At 48.1% G+C, this 17,940-nt stretch overlaps 1 protein-coding gene across 1 annotated transcript in view; it reads left to right on the forward strand.

Annotated features, from left to right (window-relative positions):
* Window positions 1-17,696, forward strand: part of LOC131266384 (hemicentin-2-like) — a 75,879-nt gene extending 58,183 nt beyond the window's left edge. Inside the window, exons 5-9 of the mRNA XM_058268881.1 lie at window positions 11,809-13,953; window positions 14,020-14,385; window positions 14,475-14,846; window positions 14,911-15,526; window positions 15,687-17,696. Of these exons, the coding sequence (XP_058124864.1) occupies window positions 11,809-13,953; window positions 14,020-14,385; window positions 14,475-14,846; window positions 14,911-15,101 (3,074 nt within the window). The 3' untranslated portion in view covers window positions 15,102-15,526; window positions 15,687-17,696. The remainder of the gene's footprint in view (window positions 1-11,808; window positions 13,954-14,019; window positions 14,386-14,474; window positions 14,847-14,910; window positions 15,527-15,686) is intronic.
* The last annotated feature ends 244 nt before the right edge of the window (window positions 17,697-17,940 follow it).

The following is a 17,940-nucleotide window of genomic DNA, read 5'->3' on the forward strand; positions in this document are numbered from 1 at the left end:
CCCAAACCCCCTTAACCTCAACACTTGTAACGAGGCTGGTGTGGAGAAAGCCCTCGCTCCAGGTTGGGTTGGGTGGCGACGTGATGAATTGTGGCCATTTTTCCATACACCCCCGGGCCAAGCGCTTTCCGAGCGGGCTTGGCGTGGGTGTTTGTTTGAGTTTTTATCCACTTTCCGGCAGCGATGTACGTAGCGTGTCCCCCCATAGCGGGACAATTAGTGGTCGTAAAACTGATTAGTTAAGCTTGTGTAGCTTCAACCACTCATCCACCTTTTCCTTTTTTCTTCTTCCTCTCTCTTCTTCTGTTTGCCTCCTTTTGACTTTCGGGGCTGGGCAGATAAGAAAAGTCTGCCTCTTGCGCGCCGTTTTGTTAATTTAGGCCAGCGTAATCCTTCCATTTTCTTCCCACAACAGAAGGGGTCATGATAAAAAAAGCAACAACGTGAAATCAGTGATAAGAAAATTGAGAGTAAGTTGTTGCCTTGCGCTCGAAGATTCGCTCGCGTGATTCGGGCGTAGGTCGCGGCGGAACGGTCGCGTTAAAGCGGCTCATTTCGGTGGTCCTAATTGAAGAATGTTCCACACGCGAATGTTCCACTCAACGGCATTCGTGGGCGCTTTCGGAAAAGTTAACCGTAACCGGGTGGAAAATGGTCTTCGAAGCGGGAAACCACTCCGTGGTGAGGTCGTCGGTTGTAAAAAAAGGTCTCCTGATTGACTGCAATACCCTCCGGTTTCGAGTTCCCCCGAGAGTGGTGGTGGTGGTGCCTTTGGAGATGAAAAATCATTCCATCGGAATTTGGCAGCTACGAGGAGTGTTTTCGTTCTGTGATGGGTTTTTTCCCCGTTGTTGTCCTCTTCCCCTTGTGGGCTGCTGGTGTTAAAGGAATTTTCCCCGGCAGAGAGATTAATGAATTGAAGGTCTCAGAAGCAGCAGCATGAGAACGAGTGGCCAAGCATCTGCAGCTTCCCTTTTTTGGAGGGTCTTAAGCGTAACGCATGGTGGGTCTTCGTGCCTTTCTCCATGTGAGACGAAGAATTCGTGAGTCATTTAATCTCTATTTGGGCTCAGAACTTCTGGCGTGGGGAAGGTTTCGTGCGAGTTCGAATTAGGTTTCCTCGACATCTTAAGCAACCAGCGTTTTACACTGTTCACTTACGCAGTGTAAGTGTCATCATCAGTGGCAGAGTTTTAAATAATCACCCTCGGTGTGCGTGTGTGTGTGTCTTGCTGGTGTGGTATGCGCCGGAAGCCGTCAGAATTGAGCTCATAAATGGATTTTACATTAACGACACAGCGGCAGCCGAAATGAGTGCCATCAACAAGATTCTTTCCACCATTGTGTTGAACGCGGCGCAACCACAACCGAGGAGTTGACGATGGAGTTTTGTCAAAATTGCTAGAGTCTAGCGTCGTCCCGGCAACGGCAGCCAACTTGACACGGGGAGATTTTTATTCCCCGAGATTTCCGTCCGGCTCCGGCCACTCCTTCCGTCCGGACGGGATGGAAGGCGCAATTTGCCGTCATTATGGATGAATAATGACTGTTTAAATGATCGTACCACCGTAACCGTGGCCGTTCTTTCCTGCTCGGACCACTCGTGGTGCGTAAGCAGAGTGGCACTTCTTCGGCTCGGGCGATTTGTCCACATTTGTTTCCGCGTTCGGTGACGTTCCGCCCTTCGGCAGCTCTCTCGTGGGGATTACATCTAATGGCGATCTGATTCGAGCCGGCGATGGGCGTTTTGGGAGCAATCTGGAGTTTATAACTGGACCAGTTTTATCTCGCTGTGGGTCGGTAATAAACGCTAATCAAGTGTCAATTATTGTGCAATTTTACAAGTCCAATCCAAAACCAACGGTTAGAGCAACAAGCAGCTGAGGGGACTTCAGGAGTTCCTAGAGACGTTGGGTAGGGTTGATTATTGGTTGTAATTTAGAAAATTTACCTTTCCTGTTAATTTTGTATTCAGCCCGAAAGCACGATAATCTTTTCAGACTATCCTCGGAAGGGTTTTAATTGGCAAGGATCCTCTAAAACTTCTCTAGGTGACTTGAGTTCTGATCCATTTTCTCCATTTTTCTACGGTGTGCTATCTTTTAACAAAATACTGGTACTGCTCACCTCCAGGAACGCACAGTGACTTTGTTATATATATTTCTTGACAGGTAGCTGCATGTTTTTATTCCCTATTTTCTACCATTACAACATTCCATCAGAAAACAGGTAGGTTGACAACAAAGCCTTGCACCAGCAGCCTTGGCCGGAACGTACCTCCGGCGTGGAGTGAATTATGGACACTCTTTTAACGTGTGATAAGTCAGTGATAAAAGGTGACATTTTCAACGGTCCATTGTTGTTGTGTAACCATTTTGTTTTTGTTACCCTCTATTGCTTCGCTTTTCTTTGCGCGAAAGATTCATTCCACTAGGCGTCGGCGTACGCCATCGCGATAAGCTTCCCCATCCCTCCCTCCCTTGCATGGTGTGGGTGTTGTTGCGTCAGTGTCGTAAAATATGTTGCTCATTTAATTTACCTTCTTCGCTGCGTCACACTACACGCTGGTGGTGGTGGTGGTGGTTGGTGTGCGTCGTCCCAACGCTAGGATATTCAATACCGAACGAATGGTGGATGGTCCGAGTGTCTCGAGGATCGAGTTTCCTATAGCTCCGGGACCGGCCTGGCGACTAGCGACCATCCGGGGCCTTGTTCGCCGTGAGCAGGAAAAATAGTTTAAAGACAGTGAAAAATTTGCCCGCATCGGTATAAATTATGCTGGTCGGTTGAGGGATTCTTTCTATATCGTTTTCGTTTTTTTTTTCTGCTCCGCTTCGAGGCGTATCGTTTGAGCTTCGGCATTTCGCTGTTGTCGTTGTCCTCCTCGGTGGCTCCCAGGACGCCGTGTTCGCCGGTTTGGGCACCGAACAAGTTTGCTTTCAACTCCTTTTTACGCCACCGGCGGCAATTAATCCTCTATCAAAGCCGGGACCGTGGAGTCCGGCGCGGAGTTCACACACTCACACTCATGCCGGGCTTTAGTGCCTGGTGTTATGATTTCAATCGGAGGAAAAACCTAGTCCACCGTGGTGGAGTTCTAGCAGCCGGCTCCACACCATTAGCGAGCACATTAGCGTCACGGTTTTACCGAAAGCGATCAAATAGACTTGTTCCTTTCGTACTCTTGGTTCTCGGAACCCGGCGGCCCCGGGGGTTCGCATGTTGCTAAATTAATTGTCCTCAACCCATTGGGCTCTCCGAGTGGGAGTCAAAGACACCCCGATGGGCCGCAAATCGGATCGGTACAGATAAAGATAATTTATCGAACCCCGTTGGCCGCTTCGTGCTTGGCGCGTGGTGGTCACGGGAAGCCACCTGCCTTCTACTGGACTTTTGCGGGCGAAGTTGTGGAATAATTTATGCGCTTCTGTTTTGTTTACCTGCATTGGAAAACTCCACGCCTAAACTGGGACTCTCCTGTACGTCCGGCGTGATGTAAATTATTTCAACAACTCCACGCCGTGCTGCTGGCGTTGTCCGGAATCTCGTGGCACTTCCGCCGGGCGATTGAACCCAAGTGTGGTGGCATTAGAGCCCAAAAGCACCAAGTTCTCCGTTGGAGCAGGTGGCTTAGCGAACAAATCTTGATGCTTTCCGTTCGGTTCTTTGCTTCCAATGCAAGCTGCATTCTCGTACACTTCCTCCGTGAGGCGAAGGAATGCGTTTCTTGTGTGCCAATTCCATGGGCAGCGTTGGCTCGGGTCCGGCCAGTTCGAAGTCCATAAATAAAGCAAAAGAAAACAGGGGGACGAGACTGAATGCGGGGAACCGAAAAAGTTTGCCCTCGGTTCGCTCGGTAGGTGTAAGGTCCTTATCGGGGCGTGCAAATCGGGGGGGCGAAAAAGTTTGCGATACGCCCGGTACGATAAAGCCATCGCTTGTGGCCACACGGTTTCACGATTTCCACCGCGAACTAGCTGTTTGCGGGAGAACGCAAGAACTCCTTCCTTTTTTTGCGTTGTGGGATCTTCAGCTGATGGTCAAAAGTAACTCAAACAGTAGAAAACAACCTGCGGACTTGCGTTCTAAAGGGTTGAAGGGTTGCTGTTACATTATTCCCTCGGATAGTTCCGTTTCCCCAAGGAGACAAATGGGGTACTTTCAGACAATTATACTTTTAGAACTTTATATTATGTGTTCAGTTCAATTGGAGAATGTTTGTTCTTTGAAAAATATGTTTGTCGAATATTTTATTTTGCTCTTCAAAATTGTTTTCTTTTAGTATTCATTTGTATCATGACTTACATATTTTAGAATGTTTCATTTTACACTTTATGTTCCAAAATGTTGCTTTTGACATGTACCAGGTTAGCCACCATCAATTTCCTACTCCTTACTGGCTTGAGGCCGTTGCCGAACGATGTTACGCCAAATGCGTACCAAGCTTCACGATGCCGGTGTAAGTTTTCCTCACCCTCTTCCCCCCTCCACTTAGCAGCCCTTTTCCCCCTTTGGCGCACCGGATTCCAACCCTGTCAGGCCACTATTTTAAGGCGCTCACTATCGGAAACGTTATCTCAAGTGTCCCGGTGGAAAAGGAAACGGTTGGCAGGCGGCGTTCGCCGCTGGCTTAGTGTGCGAACACACAATCTTCGGCGGGAAAAAGCGAAGGCGAGGCCCCGGCGGCTCCGTTACCGAAGAACATCATTAGAACATTATCTTAGCGAAGGGAAACTATAATAATTTACGAACTTTCCGTCCATTTACTTGCCGCACCGTGGAGGAAGCAGTTTATGCAAGCGCGCTGTGCCGTTTGTGTTTGTTTCTTGTTTTCTTTTGTTTTTTGCTGCTCTTTTCTAGGGCGGAATTTTTCGAAGGAAAAACTACGAAACGGATGAAATCGTTTCGAAATAGCGAACGTGCTGTGGTCGGTTGGCCGGATCGTCATTTATAGCGTTCGGACGAGTGTGTCCCTTTACTGCTTCGATGCCCTTTTTGTGTGTTGTATGTGTGTGTGCGTGTGTGTGTGGTTTTACTGGCGCTGTCCGGTGGGCCAGTTAAATGACCAACGGAGAAAAACGAGAGCAGCAGCGACAATGGCAAAACAAAAAACCAAGCCCTTAATAGTTTAATTTCGTTCAGTGCATTTCAGTGGTGCACAAAGGGGAAGGCGAAGAGGAGGAAGGTAAAATGGGTTGGTTTGTTTCTTCAAGGAACCGAGAAGTCGAAGGCATGCCGGAACTAAACTCTGCAATCCAAGTGTCGCCCCGGAAAAACGCCCCAGCCTTTCGGTGTGGTGGGTGTACAATAAAATGTTTACCTCGTTAGTGGCTCGATGGAAATTTATTGGTCAACATTCCCGGCCCTGGCCGGACACATGGTCCGCTGTCCTGCTGATGGCTCCAGTCGAGAGTAACATCCGCCCTCGACCCCCCTTTGCCACTCCGCATGCAGCAAAAATGCCAAGGAGGTTCGTTTGCGACCCGTTTGTTTTCCTCAACTGTTTCTTTTTCTTACGTTTTCACCCCGGTTTCGGCACTGTGTTGGTGAGGAGGTGTAACCACTAGCGACGATAGCAATCTACGTGGGAAACTTGGGAGAGAAGGCGACGGGATTCTTGCATGAAAAAGTGAATCCTTTTTTCCTGGATCAAAATGCTTTGGCGGAAGTAAAAATGAATGGCCTGTTCAAGATTTTTGACAACCTTTCCGAGCGTGATTCTTTCCTCCCGCCAGGGGAGGGGGGGGGGGGGAGCAGTGTGCGGGATGAAAAGGGACTGGTGAGCGCGACGAGGGAAAACTGTGAAGAGCAAAATTGATGGCCCCAGTTCTCTACCCGGAGGGGTTTGGAAGGCAGTGGGGTAGGGAAAGAGAGAAAAAGGAAAAACGAATTCTATTTTTCCTCCCCCCTGATGATAGGAGAGGAAAGTTTCCGCTTTTCACAACTGACGAAATAAAACTACGATTCTATCGTTGTGTTGTTTCTCCTCCTGATTTCGCTCCCTTTTGCCGTTGTCGTCGGGAATGGCCGTAGGGAAATTCTCCGGGATCTTTGTGCGGTAGGTTTTTCCACCGCTTTCGGCTTCGCCGTGTTTCTAGTTAGTTTTAAATATTTTTCCACCCACTTTTTCTAGCATGGTGGAAAAAATGAAGCCATTTCACACAAAAACACCCACACACACACACACAAGCAGACACGAACTATGGCGTACTTACAGAAAACACTGGAGAGTCGGTTGCTTGGAGTTGCTGGAAGTTGCTTTTCTTCTGGCGAGTTTTGCCTCTCTTGGAAAGTTTTTGTTCTCGCATCTTCCTTCCTATTTTTTTTTTTGCATCCGAGAAGAACATTTGTGGTTGCATCCCGAAGCACGATGCACAAATGCAGAAAGGAACGGGTCGAAGAAGGCGGCGGCGAGGCTCGCGATGCGATTAGGTTTGGGGTGGGAAAGCATAACACTCTCCGATCGTGAAGAATCTTTTAGGGGTGTGTTTTTTCTACGCCAAGTTCTATCTTGCAATCGTTCGTTCGTTCGCTAGAGTCTGTTTCTTCCCGGATCCCCTATTCGGTCCCCCCTTGAGGGAAGGTGCAGGTGCAGTTAAACGCCGCGAATCCTAAGTTTCGTCGCTAGAAATGAGGAAAGTTTCCGAGAAAGTTATAAAATTCATGCCAACAGTCTAAGAATAATACACTCGCTTTCTCTCACCCCGGTGGCAAAAAGTGGAAATGTGCTGCTCCGCGATGGCAAGGTGGCCTTGGGTACGGGGTGGAAAAGGCAGTTGTTTTTGTGTGAACCATCACTCTTCGCCGAACGGAAGCTGTATTGGCTTTGGGCAAGGCTTATTTGGAGTTCGATCGAGAACCGATCGTTCGCTTTCGAATCGGAGCCCGAGCCTGGAAAAACTGTAACGAATGTGTTGAAATTGATCAGAAAACTTTTACTTGTGCCAAGCCGGTCGGAGCATCGCTGGAGGAACTTATTAGGGGGGGGGGGGGGGGGGGCTATGGTTGTCTGTTTTCTCTTCTTCTCTTCTTCTTCAAAAGGCTCGTTTTTACTTCGAGTTAAGACAACTGTTTTGATTTAATGAAGAGCACATTAACTGGATATAATTCATGATATATTTAGAGGTAACTTCAAATGTTCCCACATTGAAGTGTTGTATTCGGCTTATATTTGTGATTTTATCGATATGATATAAACTACTATATAGTTTTTATTTTAAATTAGCTTCGCTTTGTGTTGTTTCGATTTTGTTTTTCGATTTCAAACATAATTTTTCAGAGAGATGACATTTTTGAAAGCATAAGCCAAAAAATCGAATAAAAATTGAGTCTGAAAAAAGGCTTTAATAAGAAACCTGTTCCAAACGCCAACCTGCAATGTTGGTTTTCACCTGCCCTTTTAACGATCCTTCGCGTGTGCGTGTGTGCGCTTCGCAAGAGATCGTAAATGTGCAGCGATTGGAAAAGGAAACCACTTGTAAAACGGGGCAAAGAAAAGAGTTATTTGATCACTAATGAAGGAGTCTGCCTTCATGTGTAACAAGCAAAACGTGATAAAAGAGGTAGGAAAATATATAACAACAGGTGTTTGTTACTTTGTGCAGGGGTTTTTTCAAAAGACTCAACAAAAACTGGGCATAACATTTGAGACAGGTTTTCGTGATTTAAAAATTCTGTGTCATGCGCTGAATGTTTTTTTTTCGACATTTTTCACTTATGACTTCTTTGCCCCGGTTTAAAATTTCATATGTTACCTGCTGTAAGCTCAGCACAATTATTAACAGTCAAGTATTAATGCGTCACGTCAAGCTGCACGCGCTCGTAATGGTCCTCGCTTTTTCGATCGATTGTTTTCGCTACATTGGTTCGTCCCAGGAGTCGCTTGGGACAGGTTCACTACATCCTGCCCAGAACCGACAGCGAAAACAGGGGGAAACGCGTGTCGGGGAAATCGAGGAAACGGGGCACAAACATGATAGGAGCATGTGTTATTTTACAATTGATGTTCAGCAAACGCCATCGGTGTACTCTCGTGTGCCGATTGACACTATCTCTCCCGTGCAGTTGCAGTCGAGTTGATCGGGAAAAAGTTTTTCCCTCCCTGCACCTCCGCCCGCCGGTGAGTGGTGTACAAAAATAAAAGAGGAAAAAAAACTGGGGAAAAATCGACAGCCCGATGCATCTGCGATGGCGCAAGAAGTGCATCATCATAATGACGGGACAGGTGTGATGGCCCGTAGGCCCGTGCCGTGCGGCAGTCCGAAACACGGCGTGTTGTGCCGGTTGACCGCTGAGCCGCTTGGGGGTAAAAGCTGCCTTTTGCCCCGTGCTGCTTTGCTGCTTTTTAACCGTATCGGCAGGAGTTTCCTTTTTCGTTTTAAATGCTATGACGATCTCCAATCGACCGCTTCACTCGCGATGGCCCGTGGCATTATTTGGCAGAAATGACAGCTGACTTTAAATCGGGCCTCGCCAGGTGGTAGAGATGTGGATTGTGCTGACCTGGCGGGCCGAACGAGTCACGTTAAAGCGAGTGGTTTATCATCAGGTTTAGGGAATGCTTTATTATGCTTGCGGTCGAGCTACCGAAGTGGATGAATGTTATCTCTTTAATGATATTTTTCGGTAGATTTAAGAAGCAAACCACAAGGAAGGAGGGAACAATATTTTAATCCATGTGTTTGAGATTCTTCCTGAAGGGGTTGTGGTTAACGTCTAGCAATAGAGCATGAACCACATCTCATCGAGTCTTAATCTTTGCCCAGACAATTGTAATACGATCCCTGCCTCAGGTAGACAGTAGGTCCTCCTCAAGACGCGACAGGCGAAAGAAAATCGAAGAACCCGGAGTGGAGTGTGGAGGTAGGGGATAGCGTGAGCCATGCTGCACACCGGGCCGATTACCGGGGCGATACGTTTCATTTGGCTAAGAACCCTTTTCTTTCGGATTTAATGAGGAAATCCGATCTTCATTGATTTCAATTAATTATACAGAAACAGATTATTCGAAAATTTGATTGTATGCCCACGAGCCCCGGGATGCTCTGGAGGAGGAAAGCCAAAGCCGAGCACCAAAGATCGATCGATGCTAGTGAGTTAAATATAACCCAAGCTCCCGGAGCGTTCGAGTGAAATGTGGCGAAGGCGAAGTGGAAAGCCGAAGTGCCATTCCGCCTGACCCGTTTTCCGTGGAGAACTCCCGTGTGGCCCGTGTTCGGGTTCGACGTCACCATCACCATCATCGTCATCATGAGGCACGGGGTGCATCATCATCGCTTTCGATTCTTAAATGAAATGTTAATTTAAAATTCATGCTGCTGCCAATGATGCCGTTGATGATGATGATGATGGTGATGGTTCGATTGACCGCTTTGTGCCACGTCGGTGACACCGTCTCGCAACGAATTTGTTTCGTTGTGTCCGTGTGTTTTCTTGTCCTTCTCCTTCGGTGACCCCTTGAAGGTGCTCCGCCGTGGGGTCCCTTCGCTTCGCGTTATTATTTTTCACGTCGTTGGCGGAACCAGAAAAACCAGTCCCGCATCGGAGAAGGACGACGGGAGCGGCTCGCGGCAGATGTTCATTATCATTCTGAAACGTTGTTGAGTCTCGTCTTCGGTCCTCACCCCAAACTTCGAAGCCCCGGCGTAAACTTCGGCTTGCGTTAGCGCGGGATGGAAAGAAAGTTAACAATTCACGACATCGAACGGGGGGAGAAGAAAAAGAAAAGAATGTGTAAACGTTCGGCCCAATCTACAGCCCGAGCTGTTGCAGCTTTCCGGAGGCTACAGGTGTGCGCCTCATCCACTCGACGACGACGACGACGACGGTCAGAGTTTGTCGTTGTCGTTGGGTTTTTTTTTTGCGTGCAATCTGCTTCCTTCGCGTTTTATGCGCGTCGTTCAACAGTGTCACGGTTGCGTTTGCTTCCGTCCGCTCTCGCGTTAATCCCTCGCTTCGGCGGTTGGCTTTGGCCGTTTCAACAATTCTGTCACCACGACGCTTGGAGGGGGAGGAGTGGGACGATTGGATGATTTTGACAGATGGAAAAATGATAAACCTTTGTGCGGGAAGGCATTCGATGGTAGCTGAACATAATAGTGTTTTCCTTCAACATTATCAAATGCATTCGTTAAGGTGCAGTATGGTGTTTTATAATGATGCCAACTGCACGTCTTTTGCTCAAAGAGCATACACAGGGAGTGCAGCATTTCAGACATATGTGGCTCTTATCTTTTAAAATTTCCACTCTACGAAGAGTATCATAAAATATTTGAAGAGGTACGAAATCTTTTAAATGAACTTCAAAATATTTGGAAATATCTTCAAAAACTGTTGATATTTAAAATTCAAATGGAACCAGTTTGAAAAAGACTTATAACACGTGTTTTTACTCCGTTTTCGAGCCTATCTAAACATCAGCCACTGTCCTCTTAACCTCCAAACGTAACTAAACATTTGCCACCTCTAACTTAAACGAGTGTTGATACTACCGGGTTCGTTTACTACGATGACATTTGGCGAAAAACAAAATATAGTAGAATAACAATAGCCGTGTAGCGATAGTCTGCGATGTGCTTATTTAGAGCGTTTGCAGTAAGTTTGTTTTTGTAAAGTAAGTTTCTACATAATTAGGAATCAAAATATAGTTTTTTCAACAGCTATATCCGAAGAAGTTTCTTCACGCCCGAACAAACAACGAAATTATCAACACGTAATCAAACCTGCATGCATAAACTTAGCAAAAAGAAGGTGGAAAATGTTTAGTTACGTTTGGCATATACGTAGTACGATCTCACGAATTCAGTTGAAAGTCAAATGTTTACTTACGGTTAGCGGTTATTTCATGGACAGTGGTAGATGTTTAGGTGGTCTCGAAAATGGTGCAAAACTATCTGCATTTTTGATCAAGAATAATTACAACTTAGTTTTTTCCAGTTTCTGAAACATTTGATATTTGAAGCACGATTTTTACCGTTTTCTTGAATGTGTTAGTCGAAAGGTTTGCATAGCGACTTAAAACGACACAACTCTATGCAATTCGATTCGTTGTGATGTTTTCAAACGCAAAAGAATACAAATAAATATGCTACATAATATGCCATGTTTACTACTCCCGATGCTCCGCAACGTAACGATAACGAAAGAGATTAAATAACACTCCATAACGATCTTCGGGCTGCTGGTGAATTTGTTTCTGAATTCCGGTTTTCTTTTCCACCTGTCGCACGTTCTCGTTGCGCCACACCACCACAGTTGCGGGCGCTGGTCTCAACTGGTTTCTCGCAGATATAGGATGTTAACTGAAATGAGGAAACCCAATACCACCGTAGCCTGGTGTTTGGGTAGAAAAAGCGCCGGAAAATCTTAAGAATAGAAAGGACGGAAGAAAGCGAGAGGTGACGTGCGGTCGACGGAAGCGGTAACAGATTTATCCCGGGCGTGTTCGCTAAATGTAAGCGGCACCATAAAAGTCTGCGTGCTAAAGAACCACCCAAGGCGGAGGGGAACGTCCGCCATATGATACGATGAATTTGTTTTCAATTTTGTCGAGTTTCGAGGTTCGAGACCCCCCGCGCACAGTGCGTTAGACAACTGGCCAACTGTTGATGGTTGGAGGGCTGATTCAGTTTTGCTTTTTTCGGATGATACCGTTTTCGTGAGGGTCATGTTGCATAAGCGTTCTGTGGTAAATTTTTCTCGTTCTGATTTTTGTTTTTCGTCTTTCGTACATTTTGATACTTAGAATGCTCTATTGGAAAACCCCCTGAATTAACTCTTTTCGTTTTTTTTGTTCTTGCATCGGTATAGATTATCCGCGTGTCGAAATTGGGCCGGAGAACCCGCTGAGCGTGGAACGAGACCAGACGGCAAAGCTGGAGTGCAACATCGACGCGAAGCCGAAGCCGGAGCAGGTGAAGTGGACGCGCAACGGGCGCTTCATTTCGTCGCACCCGACGCACACGATCCACCGGGTGTCGCTGCAGGACGCCGGCCGCTACACCTGCTCCGCCGACAACGGGCTGGGCAAGGTGGGCGAGGAGGAGATCACGCTGAACGTGCTCTACCCGCCGATCGTGCAGATCGAGGCGAAGGCGAAGACGGCCGAGGAGAAGGAAACGGTGCAGATCAAGTGCAACGTGACGGCCAACCCGCCGCCCGTGACGATCGAGTGGCTGAAGGAGGGCGACATCGACTTCCGGCGCACCGGCGACACGCTGGTGCTGCGCGACGTGCGTGCGGAGGACGCGGGCACGTACGTGTGCCGGGGCATCAACATGATGAAGCCGTACGGTGGCAAGACGCTGGAGCGCGAGGGCAACGCGTCGGTGGCGCTGCTTGTCCGTCATCGGCCGGGTCAGGCCGTCATCACGCCGGAGAAACCGGTCGTGCATGTGGGAAACAGCGCGAACTTGAATTGTAAGGCGGATCCGCCGGGCTATCCGGACCCGCAGTACCGCTGGTACCGGGAGATGGGCGGCGAGATGTCGACGACGGTGATTGCCCAGGGCGCACAGTATCTAATTCCGAAGGCGGGCCTGTCGAGCGAAGGCAAGTACTTCTGTCACGCGAGCAACGAGCTGGGCAACGGTGGGATGGCGAGCGCGACGCTGGAGATCCACCAGCCGCCCCAGTTTCTGGCCAAGCTGCAGTCGAACATGATCAAGAAGGCGGGCGAGGTGGATTTCTTCGTGACGTGCGGTGCGAAGGGTAAGCCGGAGCCGTCGATCACCTGGCTGAAGGATGACGTGGAGATTACGCCCGAGCTGCGTCGGTACGAGGTGAAGACAAACCGGGAGAAGGGAGCCAACGGTATGGTGACGGTTCACAGCACGCTCATGTTCACCGGCAAGGCGCGCCCGAAGGAGAACGAGCTCATCTCGACCGATCGTGGCCAGTACACGTGCCTGTACGAGAACGCGGTCAACAAGGCGAACTCGACGATGCACCTGAAGATCGAGCACGCACCGATCGTGCTGCACCAGTACAACAAGGTGGCGAACGACATCAAGGAGACGGCGGAGGTCCTGTGCAAGGTGCAGTCCTACCCGAAGCCGGAGTTCATGTGGCAGTTCGGCACGAGCCTGCTGAACACCGGTGGCCACTACGAGATCGTCACCACCTCGGACGGCAACGATGTGTACACGAGCATCCTGAAGATCAGCAACGTGCGCCACCAGGACTACGGCGAGTACCACTGCCGGGTATCGAATACGCTCAACAACATCCAGGTGCCGATCCGGCTGCAACCGAAGGGACCGCCGGAGAAGCCGACGAAGCTGAAGCCGGTGGAGCTGGGTTCGAACTTTGTGACGCTTGCGTGGAACCCGGGCTTCGACGGTGGGCTGGCAAACACCAAGTACTTTGTGTCGTACCGCAAGATAGTGATCCCCAGCGAGAGCCTCATGACGGAGGAGTGCGCCGCTGTGGCCGCTAGCGGTGCCGAGTGGATGGAGTACGACTGCCAGCGGGAAATGCCGTGTACGATCAGTCCGCTCGATCACCACCAGAGCTACGTGTTCAAGGTGAAAGCACTCAACACCAAGGGTGTGTCGGAGTACTCGAACGAAATTACGCCCACGACCAAGGTGGAAAAGATCCCTAGCCCACTGATGGCCAACTTCGATCCGGAGACGAAAATCCTCGGCCTGAACATTGGTGCCACCTGCCTGTCGATGGTGGCGATCGTGGAGTCGGTGATGTACGGCGACACACCGATGGCCGCCTGGCACATCATCGAGAAGGTGGACCTGCAGGTGAACGGACACGATCCGACATACCGCGAGCACGAGATCAAGCACTTCGTAGCGAACCGACGCAACAACGGACGTTCGCTTGGCAATAGCCTCGATGAGATACCGCTGCCGATCGAAGACGAGCTGAACCCGCGAGTACGTGTGAAACTCTGCCTCAAGAACAACCACGAATACTGTGGAGACTATCTGGAAGCTGACAGTAAGTATTACCTCGTAAACATTACCACAATCCTATAATTAACGGTCCGTTTATTTGTTTTTCCAGTTGGACAATCTCTTATTCAGGAAGCGTCGTTTGTTGCGCTGCCAACACTGATAGCAATTGTCGTGTCGTGCATCGTGGCGGCTCTGTTCGCCGTGCTGCTAGTGATGTTCTGCCGCTGCAAACGGAATCAGATGAAGGAATCGGGCAAATCCAAGGAGTACGACATCGATTCAATCCACCCCTCGATTGTGGCTCAACAAAACCAGGCACCACCTCCTTACTACTCGGCGAGCAGCTTGGAAAATAAGGCCCTAGAGCACTCGATGGATTTGGCCATGGATCAGAATACGGCACTGTACGCGACGCAGCAGACTTACGGTTACCATCAGCAGAACGCCATGATTCCGCAGGTGCCTCAGAATGATTGTAAGTAATGTTACCAACGTGTGGTCACAAGCGTGGCCCTTACGCATGAATGTGCCTCAACAACGATTTCTATCCCTCTTCGAAATTAGGGTCAAACATGGGCTACGTGGAGAACTCGTACTCCAATTCGAACAACGGCGGTAGCGTCAACTCGCAGGACTCCATCTGGCAGCTGAAAATGTCGGCCGCCGCCTCGAACTCGGCCAACATGATCCCGCAGCACAACTACATGGAGCAGCAGATGCAGCAAAACTACGGCTACGATCCGATGACGCACGGAGGATATGGTGCTGTTGACGACTACGCCCCCTACCCGCACCTGATGACCACGGCGAGCCAGCACGGTGGTGACGACTACCATCACAACATGCGTAACAGCCAGAATCCGTCGCGCCAGGACTACTGCAGTGACCCGTACGCGTCCGTCCACAAGCCGAAGAAACGCATGGACCAGCATATGGGTAAGTTGTTTAACGGAGTTTCCAATCCAGGCTGGTTCTAACAACGAATATTTCTCCATTACAGACTTTGTTGCCGAATCGCCATACCACGATGTGAGCGGGCTGCCGGATCCCTACATGGAGCAGGAGGAACCAAAGTCCCCGGTGCAGAACCAGCATCTATCGATGAGCTACGATGATGCGCTAGCCATGGAGAGCGGTTACTCCACGCCAAACTCCCGTAATCGTCGTGTCATTCACGAGATTGTGGTGTAGTCGGTTTGACGCCACAACGAACCCCTAACACTGGATGGGGATGGACAACAAATAAAAACAACACACTCACTCAAACGAATCAAACGAGAGCTACAACGACAATCATTCGAATCATAGGGAATGCTTCCCACAGCTAGGCAGTTAAATACGGAACCGAATCGAAGCAATTTGGGGGACAATCTCAGCACAACCGGTGGAACACAAGCAGACAATAAGGAGTGACACGAAACCCGGAACACTACAACATCATTTTCCAGCTCGCGTCGGAAAGAAGTTCTACTTATTCTAGCTCCGTTTATTTTTTAAATTATTGGTTTTAATCGAAACTTCGAATCGTCGACGGATCATTCAGTGAAGCGGTGGCCAACGAGAACAAGGAAGGAGTTGATAATGCTGATCTCAAAAAGCAACTCCTCGGAATAATGGTACGTATATTATTTTTTCGTAACACTGAAAATTGTAAAACAGCCAAAACAAATTTAGAAAATATTTTTGTTGATTTCTCTGAGAAATAACTGGTTGTGGCTTAACGATCAACACCTTTTGGAAGAAAATGTTTAACATACTTTTTCTTGATCTTTTCAGGACACCAACCACAACTTACTCATTGGATGACGTGTACGACTTAAAACTGTGATTGTAAATATAGCTTAGTATAACGCGTAGAGAAATGGTTTTTTATAGTAGGGCTGAGCACACATTCAGCATGCGCTTCGCCGTACCGTATGGTTTTAAAACTTCAAGTTGTACACACGCCGGTTACGTTAACAGTAGGATTCTATCCTGTCAATAAAATTGAAAAATCTGACAGAGGCATAGACAACATCCTGCACGGAAGCTGGTGCCAATCGGAACTAAACGTATTAATGATTAACTAGAAATTAAAGCAAAACAATTGCGACAGCTACGAATCGTGACCTCCCGCGCACCCCATGACGGTCCAAGCACGGGCGCCACCGAACCGAACGAGGAGCAAGAACCGAATGTGCCATTAGCTTGTAGTAGGTAACCCTGCCAAAAGTTCTGCTCCTCCCCCAGCACACGCGCTCCGATGCCGGGTGCGATCGTGCTTGCCATGTGCCCATCGCAGCTTCTCACGCGGGGATCGCTGTGGATCTGTGTGGCTGGCGGTGCCATTTGTTAGGATCGTGTTCGTGCCAAGTCTTCCGTGAGCAGTTCTAGGGTCCAGAAGTAGAGGAACATTCCATACGCGCGTGAGCTTGGGTTTTCGATGATCAACCTCCAATTTAAGTTTTTGAGCTGCTGCCACTCGAGCTGTAGCCCCTAATTTCAATTCATTCCGTGTCCCATTTGATGGCGCTTCGTTTTATCTGAGTCCTTGTCGGCTAAATTAGACTTTAGACGGCCGCGACGAAGCGGTCTCGTGGAAGAAAGCAAGTTAAATCTTAAAGTATGTATAATTCTCGGCGCTGTACATAAACGAGAAGCGATAGAGTAAACTGAAGCAATCAATCGAGTCGGTTCGGTTTAAAAGCGGTAGCGAAGTAAGAATAGTTTGTAGGAGAAGAAATTGTGCATAAAATATAAATTCGCACTCCATTAAAATGTTGAATACCGTAGTGACCGTTTAGTGAGGTTATTTGTGCGGGGAACTGAATTCTGCGTCCCGTTATTAATTACCTCTCACGGTCCGGCATAAAAGGCGACACAGGAGTTGCAAAATACGTACACAAATGCAAAAGTAGTTAGTCAAAAGAAGCACGCGACAACGCGGACCGGATTAAGTTTCTTAATTTTATCCAGCTTTGACTCGAATGAATTGCTTTGGCAAATGCTTTTGTTGCGCTCGGAAGGGAAAAGTAAGTTGCAGCGGATTATGGTTCGCATTCGCGAAACGTGTGCTATGGTGACGCTGGTGAGCCTGAAAGAGCAACGCGGGGAGAAAAGGGAAAACGTCGACAGAAGATCGTCTTTCCCCACGCACAACGAGCGGCTATGAATGGATGGTATGATGGAGCTCGTTTGTATTCGAGTAGGAAAAAGCAGTGCGAAAGTGAGTCAACATTGTGCGCATGTAGAAGACAGGATCTGAAACGGCACGGCGAGTAAGACTGAGGATAAATATGCTTTTCCCCACTTCTGCTTTGCCTTTTTTTTGCTCCCGTCGCTGCAACAGTTTGACGTTTACAAGTTTGACTGCTGCTGAAGCGCTACGACATTAGTGTTAAGTGATGGAGAAACTTGTTTTCAAGTCGCGAAAAGAAACCGAATTAGAGAGGTGTCGAGCAGCAAAACTGGACGGACGACCGAGAGTGTTTGGTGCCGGACAAATAGTCGGAGCGTGGCTCGTAACGAAAAGAGAAAAAATCAGGATAGAAAAGAAACACTCCGTCGTTTGGTCCAGTTTCGTTCTCCGCGGCAGTTGGAGGTATTTTGCATACTTTTTCCGTCCACCGTCCAATTGAAATAGCTGTAAATATTGACTGAGAAAAGAAGTAGTATTTACGCGATTAAGGAACTTTTCGATTATTTTTTTTAACAGTAAGCCCGTGAAGCAATTCTTAGGAGTTTTGTTAATGGTTAGCTAGCGATAAGGTTCTTTTGCTCGTCGAAAATAAATATTTTATTGCCTATTTTAAACAATGGATTTATTTCTTCTAATTGCTTGTAAGTTTATCCCAACATCTTGTATCGTCTATCGAATGTGTATTTAATTAATAACGATTTAGTCCACAATTTTACATATTTAATGAACTTTTGTTGCCCTGTTCTGTTGGTTTTTGAGTCTTGTTTTCCAGTTATTCAAATATTTGCACTGCTTCTTGCTTTCCTATTTAGTTTAGTTCATTTGGAGTTGACAGAGTGGCATGCCATCTTA

The sequence above is a fragment of the Anopheles coustani genome, chromosome 2 (assembly GCF_943734705.1).
Source record: "Anopheles coustani chromosome 2, idAnoCousDA_361_x.2, whole genome shotgun sequence".
Classification (NCBI taxonomy): Eukaryota; Metazoa; Arthropoda; class Insecta; order Diptera; family Culicidae; genus Anopheles; species Anopheles coustani.